This window comes from Rhea pennata, chromosome 26, assembly GCF_028389875.1.
Source record: "Rhea pennata isolate bPtePen1 chromosome 26, bPtePen1.pri, whole genome shotgun sequence".
NCBI lineage: Eukaryota > Metazoa > Chordata > Aves > Rheiformes > Rheidae > Rhea > Rhea pennata.
In genome coordinates, this window is record NC_084688.1 from 5979335 (window position 1) to 5992502 (window position 13168).

A 13168-nucleotide genomic window follows, 5' to 3' on the forward strand; every position below is an offset into this window, starting at 1 on the left:
CACGTACAAGCATGTGGTGTTGTTAGACTAGGGTCAATTTCAAAGAAAATTATACTTGTTTTGGAAACTAGAGATATTTCTTATGGAATAACAGAGAAAAAAAATAATAAAAGCTTTTCAAGGCTTCACTGTGACTGGTAGAAAGAAGATCACTTGTCTCATCTCTGTGTTGTTTTAAAAAACAGGTTTCTGCCTTACCACTTTATAGATAGATGATTTGCTTTCTGCAGATCAACTTCTGCCTCCTTTTTGTGACTAATCCTTTTTCTGGTATTTGTAACTCCACCCAGGATCCTCAGTAGATTGCATCCAAAGGATTAGTGTGTAATAGCCAGTGTATGTATGCCATTGAGTGGAAAAGTTTCAAATCCGTTTAATTCCTGATTGCAGCCCAAGGCAATCGAGATACTTGCACATCTACAAATAATCCTAGTAAATGGAGCTGTTCCATATTGCAGAGCTGCAGCCATACTCAGTAAGACATCTGAATAAAAATCTACAGATGTAAAGGCTACTTGCTTTCGAGTTGTCTTCAAGAATTTAAAATGTCCTTCGGCTCCGTGTGAGCGATTTTCTGCTATCTCCCGGCAGTACTTGTAGCTGTGACTAAGGAACAATTTCAGGAGAAAACTGGGTGTAATGCTGTGTCAGCTGTATGTTTTCTCCCAGTCATTAGCTTTTAAATGTTGCTGAGCAATTTGAGCATGGCAGGAGTGAAAAAGGTGACCTTTCTCGTTTGGAAAGGAGAGCAATCTGAGCTGAACAACTGCTGCTTATTTATTCTAAGTAATACCTGGAAGTACCACTTCAGGACGAGTCTTGAATGTGGTTGATCTGAAGCAAATAAAGGCCAAGCAGAAAGAAATCTAATATTTACCAATCCCCTGAAAGGCTATTCCTGTAGGAAGAAGTAATGTGCGGTTTGAATAGCAATTGAAGCTCTCTTGAGATAGGGCCATGTGAATAGTTCTTACTTTTGACTCGGTTGACTCGGATGGAGCAGGGAAATTCGAAATTGGTTGAACCAAACGTTAATTTATCTTTCTGTGAAAAGTCACAAAAAGAAGGATGCATCATCCTCTTCCCATCCAGCAGACAGAACACATGATGAATTTCTATAGCCTGTTGTTCTCTATTGACTCTAACAGACCCCTACATAACTTCATTAATTTTAGAAATCAAAACTTCAGTGAGATCAGTCCCCAGGTGTGCTCCAGTCTCTGCCTCACTGATACTTGGGTTATTTAGACAAGATAGATCAGCATCAATGGGGAAGACGCAGAGCCTCCATCCTGCTCTTAGCTGGGGTGGCTGCTCTGAAGAGTGGGGTCATGGGCATACTCTCAAGCTCAACTTTGAGTGCAACAGCTGATACTTACTGACTTTGTGGAGGCTAGCACATGGCAGTGGCTCTGTGAAGATGATGTTGCTCCGGTGGTATCCAAGCATGCGTCTTAAATCTCTTATTAAGAACCATATTTTTATATATTAATGCAGACCCATTTGTCTTATTGATACAGACCAACTACAGACCTGAATCTTTGGATGGAAGTTGGTAAGGTGTGATGTGCTGTGATGCTGTGCTTCACTGTGTGTTATTGCCTTTGTTAGGCCAGCAACAAAGTGGAAGTGGATATGGAGAAGGCAGAAAGCTTGCGTGTGACAAGAGGAGACTTCTTTGCATCTTTAGAGAATGATATCAAACCAGTGAGTAGGACCTATATAACTCCTGTAATAGGGTTGGTCCAACCAGTACAGTCAATGACATAAGCTAAGACCTTCTCTCTGTGATCAGATGTGTGATGGTGCACTGTGGTTTGGGGCACTGTGTTCTGCGTAATGGGAGTGAACTTTCTGCCTGCAGTGGTAAGGCTCTGTTTTGAATCATTTTTTGGGCTCAAGAATCATGAAGAGGAATAGGACAAATAAAGAGAGCAACTGAGATTTCCTTCTCTGTGCTGTATACACACTTTCGCTTTGAGTTACCTTGGTTAACCAAGGACAGATTAGACGTTAATAGAAGGTTTAAGCCTCTTAATTTTTGAAAACTGTCTTTAAATGGTGTAGATTCAGAACACATTGGTAACTTACCTTGATTAGAATTTGTGCTGACACTATATGGAAAGACATTACTAAACATGAATAATCCTTAGCAGTGTTCACTCCTTTGAACTGAAATGTTCTGTTTCTTCCAGAGTTTTGGTCCTGGTCACTTCGATGTTTGTTTCTGTTTTGTTTTGTTTTTATGTGATGTAAAATTACTGAGTAAAATGAATATTTCCTCTCTTAAAATACAGGCATTTGGAACCAACCAGGAAGACTATGCAAGTTATATCATGAATGGTATTATTAAGTGGGGTGATCCTGTAACAAGGGTATTGGATGATGGGGAGCTGCTTGTTCAACAAACTAAGAACAGTGACCGTACTCCACTGGTTAGCGTTCTTCTAGAAGGTAAATAGAGGAAAACTCTGTATTTTAAAAAACAACCGACTTCTACAAACTGTCCCCATCAGCTACCCATCCTGTAACTGCATGTAAACGTAACATATAGGAGGAGAAATAGAACTAGTCCCTGTCAATATTCCCATGTTCAGGTATTAAAACTGGCAACTCAGCCTGAGATTTGGTGGGACGTCTAAATCCTGTTCTTGGAACAACAGAGGAGTGAATACACCCAGTTAATAATCTAAATGTGGATGTTTCACAGTGGAAACATCTCTAGCTGAGTTAGTTGTCTAGATTCTCCTTGAAGTCACTGGAGAGCTCATCAGGGTAATTCACTGAATGCAGACAGCAATTCATCTGGTACAGGTGTCCACTGCTGAACAGAGATGAATTGCCCTCTAGACTGTTTTTGACTATAGAGAGTCTGGGAAACTATTTCAAACTTCTCTAGTATAGATACTTGTTATTTACTGATCGCTACTTTCTTTCTTTTCCCGAATTCCCTAAATGTGGAATGCTATCATTGCTTAGGAGTCTGTTGCTTTGAAATTAAACCCTGAATAGCTCCCCTGAATAATCCTGTGTGTTTGTGGTCAATGTATTGCTAGCATGCAATACCCTGTTGCACACAGAATTCCTTTGCATTAAGTGTATGGATTAAGATACATCCTTGGTCTCTGTTTGAGTTATTGTGGTATGATTTTAGGCAATTCATAAATTGTGTGTTTGTCAATATTTACTTGACATTCATGCAGTTGGCTTGTTTACCACAATACTTCCAGAAATCATATGCAGAAGAGGCATAAGCCTATTTTAAAAAGATTCTCTGAAATACTAATAGATACTAATTTCTCAGCAGTGGGCAAGTCTGCAAAACGTGTTGAGATTATCTTCTGTATTGTTTTTATGGCAAATTAGTCTGTGCGCACTCAGATAAGTTGCATTAATTTCCTTCGTCTGGAGGGCTGCATTGATCTACGAGTTAGTTCATGCCTTCTGCAAGTAGAAGAAAAAATCATTTCAAAAGGCAGATTCCTGTGAGTGGGGTATAAACGTGTTTAAAGTATCTTCCCTGCTGAGCCTTACCAGACCTATTTTCTCATTTGTTTATTGATTGTGTTTGTCCGTTGTTCCAGGTCCCCCACACAGTGGGAAGACTGCCTTAGCAGCAAAGATAGCAGAAGAATCCAACTTTCCTTTTATCAAAATCTGTTCTCCTGATAAGATGATTGGATTTTCTGAAACAGCCAAGTGCCAAGCTATGAAGAAGGTACTTAAGTGTCCTACTGTTTTGTTTGATTACAATCCAATTCTGTGTTCTCTGATAGACTGAAGACTGATAGACTTGTGGTTGTGCTTTTTGCTGTCAATTCCTATACATATACCTATTTATAAAGTTGAATGAATGTTGTCATAGCACTGGTACTCTGCATGATTCTTATCCCATAATGGTTAGTTTCTTTAGGAATCCTTTTGGGAAACCCAGTATACATTGGTCAGTGAATGTTAAATAAAACAGCTGTTTACTGATCATTGCATGGATCTTGTAGAAAAATGTGAACTGATATATTGCTTTGTGTAAAACAGTACCATATTAAAGCTGTGTCCCTAGAAGCAATGTGCCCCTAACTTCTGAGAGCCTTCTGTAATAATGCACTATCCACCCAAACACTCAATGAGTGGGCTGTGTAATTCTGGAAGAATGAAGTCAATTGGATGTGATGTCAAAACACACTAGATTCTGTACTAAGCATCTATTTATGTTTAATCCAGTAAAAATCCTTCTAGATGAAGCTTTATGGCAGAATTGCTGATATCTCAGATTCTTCTCGATGCAGGGATACTGATCTGTATTATTTTGGTACTGCTGTTGGTCCCTTGTGATTCCTTATATGTTCACATGGAAATGTTTATATACATTTGGAAGTTATTTTCCTAATTAATGGCCTGCTAATAAATGAATGCAGAGTGTTCTGGTTACTGCTATGTACTGCTAAACAGGACAGAAAGCAAAGAAGTGGCAACTGTTTTGTTGGTCTGGGAAGATGCTACCAGCAGGTTCCAGCTGAGTTAAATAGCTGTTTTGATAATTGTTTTTCCAGCAACTGAATGATTAAAGGGAGCTCTTTTAGATAGAAAGGACCACAGTTGTTTTGGGTATTTTTAGGGAGCCTGACAAAATAGGCCCAAAGGATGGGGGTTAGGTTTAGCTCAGTTGGTTAGAGCATGGTGCTAATAATGCCAGGATTGTGATTCGATCCCCGTAGGGGCCACTCATTTGAGAGTTGGACTTGATGATCTCCAGAGGTCCTTTCCAGCTTTACCAATTCTATGATTCTGTATGGACAGGAAAGAAATTATTCTATGATTCTAAGGCAAGGCTCTTACTGAAGGTAGCATATAAAAATTTAAAGCTCACAAGCTTTTGTCCTCATTCTTCTTCAAAAAATGCTTTTGCTTTGTCTTAACTTAATGAGATTTCTGAATGCAGTTTCAGAGTGGTGTGTGCACATAGCAATCAGCTCTGGAAGGGAAAATTTCAAGGCCTGGCCAGCTGGGTCTGATTATATAATCAGTACTGACAGTGGAACAAAACACCTGACCTGCAATTAGCAAGTCTGGATCTCTGTCTCCAAAGATGAAAGCAGAAAGGCCTTAGATTTGCACTTAGCAAGAGCAGATCTTGCTAGAATCAGTTTTGAGGTGGTAACAGTTAGCTGAACAGAAGTTACAAGGAAAAAAGAAAAAAAGACATTTACAAATAAGTTGAACTTCTTAAATCAGTTCAAGTAGCCAGCTGGAAGGAGATCTTAAGGAATGTCATTTACGGAAACAAGCTAACACATTCTTTTTGTAGCTGAATTATACTGAATTAGGCATGTAAACAAAATATGTTACCCTAAGAACAAAGGGGTAATTCACTGCAAGACTGCATAGTTTCCAAGAGAAGAAATGTGCTCATAGCTGGAAGCCCAATTTGTCATTTAGATTCATAAAGGAGCCTTTTGGACTTTGCTTGAATTCAGGGTGCACTGGAGATGGGCCTCCAATACCTCTGACGTCCTTAGTGCTACTCACTGTCCAAACCCAAAAATTTGCAGCACACTGCTTTGCTGCCCTATAAAGGGTGATACACTGCTTTGCTGCTCTATAAAGGGTGATACGGAGGCTTAATCGGTACCTAAGTAGGTCCATTTTCCCTCCATTCCACTGCTATGAAGACTAACCAGCTTGGATATAAAGCTTTGTAATTGCATTACAATTGTGGGTTTGTTGTGTGTGCATTACAGAATTTCCCCAGCTCCAAAAAACAGAGGAAAGTTGCTTTGGTTTGTTCATTGCTTGCAAGTAAACGCAGAGGCAGCTGGGTTTTTTGCTCTGTGTTTAGGGTAGATAAACAAAACTGAGCTCTAAATTTGTTGAGATATTTTACTAAATGAGGGTAGAGTCTAGTCGTTTGGTATTGATTTTTTTCATTCTCTGTTTACTCTTCTGACTACTGTTGAGTTTACTTAAAAATGAGTCAACAAGTCCGTATCATGACTATTGTAGTTTTATTTCTGAGGTTTAACAATGAGTCATTTTGCTGTTTTCCAGATCTTTGATGATGCGTACAAGTCCCAGCTCAGCTGTGTCGTAGTGGATGACATTGAGAGACTTCTAGGTGAGTTAGGATGATGAGAGCTGTGTTGACTGTGCAGAAGTATTGCAAACCAGAAGTAATCTGGAAGCATTTATCACAGGAGCCTTGAACTGCTTTTTGATAGAGATATGTGACTTAAAGAAGTATGATTTTAATGGGAATTAAATTACGTTTTTCATTTCAGATTATGTCCCAATTGGACCACGGTTCTCTAATCTGGTGTTGCAAGCCCTTCTTGTACTGCTAAAGAAGGCTCCTCCTCAGGTAAGAAAGTAATTGGGGAGTAAGTTGCTGTATTCCTGTAATAATTTTCGTATTGGAGGGCGTTGTGTCTTGGTGATAGCTGCTGTGCTGCCAGTGATATTAGAGCTATTGTTTCTGATTCAGTCAAATTAATCCTAGCCTGCTGTTGAAGTTTGCACTGAATAAGATGAACAGGGGGAGATTCTTTTGAAATTCTTCCTGTTGTGCATTGGAATTCTCTTGTGTCTTGAAAGTGTTTGTATGAATAAAAAACACACCAACAGGAAAACCTTGAAGGCTGGGGTCAGGAAAAAGCAGAGAAACACAACTTGAATGAACTCAGTTCTTTGTAGCTTTTACTATCTTGAGAATGGAGTAACATGCATGGGAATTGTTTTCATTAGAGAGTTTGGTGAAAAGACCTTTCAAGTCTAGAACTTTGAACTGAGTTGTAACATCACAGGCCCTGAAGTTCCCCATGTGACTATCAACCCGGGAGAATCTGAGTGAACTGTCTATGCTGTGTGTAGCTTCTAATATAAAACTTGGATTGTGCTATCACATAAGAACAGAGAGATTGGCAGTATGCAACAGTGCAACCATTGGCAATTGTGATCTCAAGTAATCATTGATTTATTGCTGGATATTTCCACAATATCATCAAATGATTGTTGCCATAAATACAGAGGGGACTGCTTCAACAGTCCAAGAAACTTAGTATCGTAAGTTGTTCATTTTTTTTCACTGCGTCCTCTGAGGTTATGTTGCACTTTTGTTGGCACTTGAGTCTCCGTGAAAGCAAGATGCAGGACTTGAGGTTCTCAGATATTTGCCAAGTTTATGCATGTTTCTAGAGATTCATACTTCGCAATGTTTGAAATGCCCTTGAGGCTGGAAGACTTTGGGTTGACAGCCAATATTATGGTGACTTAAGCTATAAATTGTTGGAGGGTAGAGAGAGCGAGTGAGTGAGTTTTCTTAGGAAGTGTCACTCTTTGATTGATGTTAAATTTTTTTACTAGGTGTCCACTATCAGCTACTGTAGAAATTAGGACATTGGGTTAGGTGGACCCTTTGTTCTGACCTGGCTGGGAAATTCTGATGATGCAGTTCTTACAGCATAGACTAGTGTATTTGTTTCTCATCAGCTTCCTGTGACAATCATGACATGTACGGAATTCTTTTCATTTAAAAAAAAAACCCTATGTAAACATAGAAGATTCATGAAGAAAAAGGTCAAGGCTTTTCTGTTGTGAACCTTTACACTGAAAAAGATTGAATGTGGGCATGAAGACCCTTACAGTTTTAAGTGAGAAACCCCTGAGTAGGATAAGACTGCTGGTTAATCATTGCTCTTCCAAGTGCCCTGTGAGATCACTACTTCCCTTGGAGAGCAGTGTTCTTGGAAAATGATGATTGGTTTCAGTTTTGGTTGTAAGTTGAGATGCAAATGCATGCTTTAGCTGTACATGAATAGCATCAGTACTATTTACCTGCTGCATGAGGTCAAAGTGACATAAAATCTCCCTTGGACTGAGGTCATGGTTCAGGTTCATTCCTTGTAAAACTGGAGAGTCCTGGCTTTCCAGAGCTCTCCTGGCTATCAGACATGTCCCAGTGCTGAGAAAATTTGTTGTCAAGTTGCTGAGGAGACAAGATCTGTTTTTCGTTGCTATTAGATAGGCTCTTGTTAGTCTGAATGGCCCCAAGTATGAACCGCGCAGTTATTTTGAAGTTATTAGGAACAGGAATTACAAAGCAGTTGAAACTGCAAGCAAGGCATGTGTGGGAAGCAGAACGTGTGTCTCAGCAGTACAGCTATGCTGCTCCCATCTCAGTGACCTGGATTATGTATTCACACAGTATTCTCACGGCACTTGCAGTGAGTATGCTTAATGTGCAAGCACCTTCCTGTGATTGCTGTGGGCTTTTGGTATATAAGACGAGCATTTGCGGGATGATATTTTGTAGCTTATGCATTGAGCTATACATCTCCAATAAACTGGCTCATGAAAACTGCCTCCCAGACTCCCCGTCTTCCTATTACAGCTATATTACTTAAATTCGGTGTGGGAAGTGCAAATACTCCGAGCTCCTGGTTTTCCAGGCTTTTTGCCTTGTTTATTCGTTTGCAGAAGTTTTGGGAGTAAACACGTAAGACTTTAAAGAAACTAGACACATCTCTGAATTTGCTTTAAATTCTCGTTCACAGCTCATGATTCCTAGTTACTCTGAGCAATGCTTGAATAGTGGTATCTATTACTAGTTCAAGAAGACTGAAAAACATTGCATTTGTTTAGCATCTTTTTTAAACCAATTAAAAAGCTTTTCTAAAATGGATTGAAGAGAAGAAAATAAACCATGTTCTCTTGGGTCTTTATTTCAATCAAGTTTCCCTGTGTTGTACAGGAGAAGAGACTAGAGGGGGGGAATAGAAAGACTGAAAAGGACTGTCGCAGCAGGGAGCCAAGCGGGAGAAAAGGACTTCTCTGAAAACTAAGCAGCAGCAGCTCCGAAAGCCGAAGCTGCTTCATCTACATGCAGAGTCACACAAGGCATGGAGACGCTCACCAGCCCCACAGAGGTTTCACATGTGCTTCCCTGCTGGTTCCTGTGAAAAGCTAACAATTGACTCAAAGGGTGAAAGACCATTGCAGCATCCCCGCACTAAGCTGGACGTACAATTTGTGCAGTGTTATGAAATGTCTGGCTTAGCGAGATGCTCTTGAACGCTCTTGTGGATGCCCTTCCAATGCTCCCAGAGGCCCCCAGCCCCTTTCCTCCCTGAGACATTGGAGGCATTTGCAGATTTATGAAAGTTGACGGGAGGAAAAGGGAGAATAATCTCCTTGTTTGATATAATCTCACATGCATTCCTGATTCCACTTCAGTTGGTGTGAAATAGGAGCAACTGTAGTCAACAGTGACATTAAGTTTACACCTGTAAAGCTGGAGAACTGCATTCTCTCTCGTTACATGCAAAGAATTGTTATTACCCCCAAAATATCTGCTTAAAATTTTAGAAGGGACCAGAGTTGAGTGAATAGCTATTGGGTAGCCAACAGAGGCACTTCCATCATAGTTGGCTTATAGAATACTTTGAGCTCCCTTCTGCTTCCCTTGCCTGGGACTGGCTAGTTTTTCTGAATTCATGCAATCTGAGACTCTGTTTGCATGTTGAGACTCCATTTGTGTGTAGCAGAGCCTATTTAATTCTCACATGATCCAAATTGCCTTTGGTAGTCAATGCAATAATATGGTGCCCATTAGGAGGTGAATATTGTGTTAGAATCGATCTAGAAATACTTGCAAATGTAGCAGTTTAAAATGACTTCTTCTTTTGATCTTTGAATTCCGTAGTTCTTTGCATGCTTATCCATGTTATTCAGATAAAATCCATGCAGTAGGCAGAGGGGAAATCTAGGGCTATCCCATCTCCAGAATACAATGGAGCAAGTTGCCTACCTCTCTACTGGGCATCTTCCCATGAGCCTAGAGGGAGCTTGGGCTCCTGACTAGGGTACTTTAATTACCTTAAAGCAGGCGGGATGAATCCAGGCTTAAGTGACATGCCCGTATCTAATTTTTGCTGGTAGCAGAATTGGCACTAAAACTGCCACGATGAGTCTGAAACAGAATTATCTAAAGCTGTTGAAGTTCCTTATTACTTGGTTGGTACTCTTTGGTAATAGTGGTTTTTGGACGTTCAACTTGAATCTTGGTCTTCTATGGGCTGAACACATACGGCATCTTGCCCTTACAGTGGCTACTATAGAAATTAAGGGTGAAAAACGTGAAGGTTTCTGAAGATGGGGACACTTTAGCAGTGTATCTTATGGGAAGGATGAAACCAACTCTATCTGTGTGTCACTGCAGAGTAGTTGGATGAGCTCAGCTTTTTCAATTTGGCTTGATGGCTTTTCATGCTTTTGTGGTACTGCTTGGGGCAAAACATTTCTGATTTGTAGGTTTTCCTGTTTTGTGCTGAGCAAGTTGCCTTGAAACTTCTAAAAATACAAGGGACTCCTAACATGTCTTCATTTTCTTTTAGTAATTGATATGGCAGAGGTTATGCTTTTCCAGTGGATGAAGTTGAAAGGTAGCATGCTGAAATGCATGGCTTCTTTTGAAGAAAACAGGGAAAAATCCATGCATTTTAGGTGCAGCATTTAAAAATTTTAAGCAATGTTTTGCAATATAACCACCTGTTCTGATGAGTTTTCTAACTTTCAGTCACCACTTGTTTGGGATCTTGAGCATGGATCCAAACACTCATATCTAAAAAATACTGATGAATCTGTCCTCTGTTAGCTTGTCCTATTACTTTTGAACCTTGTTAAGCTTTTGCTATTCTTAGTGTTGTGCTACATGAGTTCAACTTAACTTTGTGTGCAAGCTTTCGTCCTTTTATTTGATTTATACCTGACCCTTGATAATTTCATGTCATGCTTTGCAGTTTTTATTCTGAGAAACAGCAGTTTTAAGCTGCACCTACTGTACACAATCTATGACTTTGTAGACTTCTCTAGTACCCCCATCCAATTTGCCAAGAGTCCATTTAGAGAAGCCATTCCATGCTTCTCACCGTCCCCGTTGCTCTCCTCTGATTTCTCTAGGTCAGTCTTATATTCAAAATTGTATTTGCAGTGACTAGGATTGCACAGTATCTTTAAAGAGGATTCATGCAGTAGAGTAACTTCTGTTTTACTCTTTCCCCATTCTAAAAATTTCTAAATTGTTTATTTTGCATGATGCTTAGCACTGAGGTTGTATTTTCAGAGGGCTTGCTGCAATGACTGATTCCTGTGGCTTTCTTAAATGGTAATAACTCATTTTAGAGCCATTTTTGTGTGTGTGGTAATTGTCTGCTGGCCTGATTTACCGCAGGTTTCGGGCTCGTCTGACCAAAAGTGGCTGTCAGCAGTTTGGTTGCCTAAAACTAGTCTAGTTGTTTAGAATATAGTTTGCTGTGTGAGTCTGGAGTGTAGGCAACTTCTTTGGGAGGAGATAACTGTCATCTGGGCTTTGTTAACCAAAAAAGAAGTCAAGATGACGAGCTCATATATGGACACCTGAAGTCAGAAGAGGTGAAACTTATCTCACTAATTAAATCTCTATACTGTTTATATCCAGTTCATGGTGAGCCCTTTTAGTCTCTGATGAAACCACAAACTGATCTCCGTTTTTATCGTGATCAAACACGTACTGCATCAACTTAGAAATCGTTCAGCTAGTGTCTTTCACAAAGTTAGTTTGCAAGCCATTTCCCCTCGACTGATGTTGTATCTGCTGTGCCATGCGCTGTGTCCATGCTGTTAGCTGTATTTTGGGAACAGAAATTGCCTTGCTGGCCACAGCGGAGCTCTTTTTTATAAAAATGTTCATAGTTCGTGCTGAACTCTTATTAACACTGTTCATTTCTCAACCTTCTCTGGATTTTTAGAGTGCTGTAGGTTTCACATATTGTAATAAACAATTTTCTCTTTTTAAAAAAGAAATAATTGTAGCTTGTAAAGCAGATCAGTCATAGTGGTAGACGTTCACACAGATCTGTGCTTGCAGGACAGGGAGAGTGTGTGATTTGGAGGTCTTGATTCTGTCTTAATTTCCTTCAGTCTCCTTATCCGTGTAATAAGAAAACTGTTCAAAGATGCCTAACAGCATGCAAACTTGTTACAATTTTTTCACTACATAGCTTTTTTTTCTCTTTACAGGACCTGTAATTTTTACTGAGTTATTATAGCTTATATAGTATCAGGTATATTGGTAGTATATTGATAAAATGAACAAAAGAACACTGATGACCGTGTGTTGGGAAATAAAGAACAACCAAAAAGCAAAATAAGCCAGGATTAAGATGAAGCTATCTCCATCAAATCTGCTGATGATCTCCATCTCTATTTTGCTCTTATGGAAGATTTTAAACATGCATCAGTTCTGCTGTCCTGCATGTTGCTATCCCAACTATATCTTAGCAAGTTGAAGGCACCTTTTAGCCCTGTCCTTGGGTGGTAACTTGAGAGCTGATGTCAGTGGCTCTCTATAGCATCTGCATCACACTGCTGTGGTTCATGGGCAGCTGAGGCTTTTGGTGTCTTTAGAGGATTGATTTCACACGGCTTCCAAGCCTGTGTTTAAAGTGTGTTTTTACCAGCTTCAGAGGTGAAGACAACTGAAGTTTTGTCTTTGTGTAGGCAAAAAATTTATCCATTGCTGAGCATCATTTATTCTTTTTGGTCTACTACATGCTTTAGCTGAAACTGAACACACCTGATGGGACTTTCTTGTGCTCTTAGTTCTTCAACTTGTGCTTCTCACAGGAGCAAGGATCAAATCCCATTCATTTACTCTCCAGTGAGTGCGTAATTCTTCTTATCTTTGCATGCAGGATCTTTTTTAGCTACTCAAATTTGACTCAGCCTTGTAAAATTGTAAAATATTTTCCTGGACTTGCCATATGCAATGACTGTAAAAAAAAGAAAATGAATGATATGCCACACCAAAGCACCGGACATATAGAACATGGCACAAGAAGCAGTTTATGAAATAGCTGTATTTATCATGGTTTATGCAGATAAACACTCAGACCTTATTCTGCTTGCTGAGTGCCATCAGCAGGTGAGTTTTGTCTAGCTATAAGGCATTTTCCCAGCCTTGCATTTTTAAACCTGGCATTTCTGGTTCTGATTGTCATAAATTCACAGGTTGGCTGCTTTTCCCCATTAAATTTCCCAGTATGTTTCTTAAGATGCCCCCTCTAAGAGATGCCTGAACTCATGAGTGTGGTGCCTCCTGAGATGTAGACAGTGATTAATACACAAAAGTGTTTGCACA

General features: G+C 39.7%; 1 protein-coding gene across 4 annotated transcripts in view; it reads left to right on the forward strand.

The window, feature by feature from the left end:
* The window catches only part of NSF (N-ethylmaleimide sensitive factor, vesicle fusing ATPase), an 81199-nt gene that overhangs the window by 55920 nt on the left and 12111 nt on the right, over nt 1–13168 (forward strand). For all 4 annotated transcript variants that reach the window (XM_062595554.1, XM_062595553.1, XM_062595555.1 and 1 more), the window contains 5 exons: nt 1612–1707; nt 2298–2454; nt 3585–3718; nt 6046–6112; nt 6276–6355. In XM_062595554.1, the coding sequence (XP_062451538.1) occupies nt 1612–1707; nt 2298–2454; nt 3585–3718; nt 6046–6112; nt 6276–6355 (534 nt within the window). The remainder of the gene's footprint in view (nt 1–1611; nt 1708–2297; nt 2455–3584; nt 3719–6045; nt 6113–6275; nt 6356–13168) is intronic.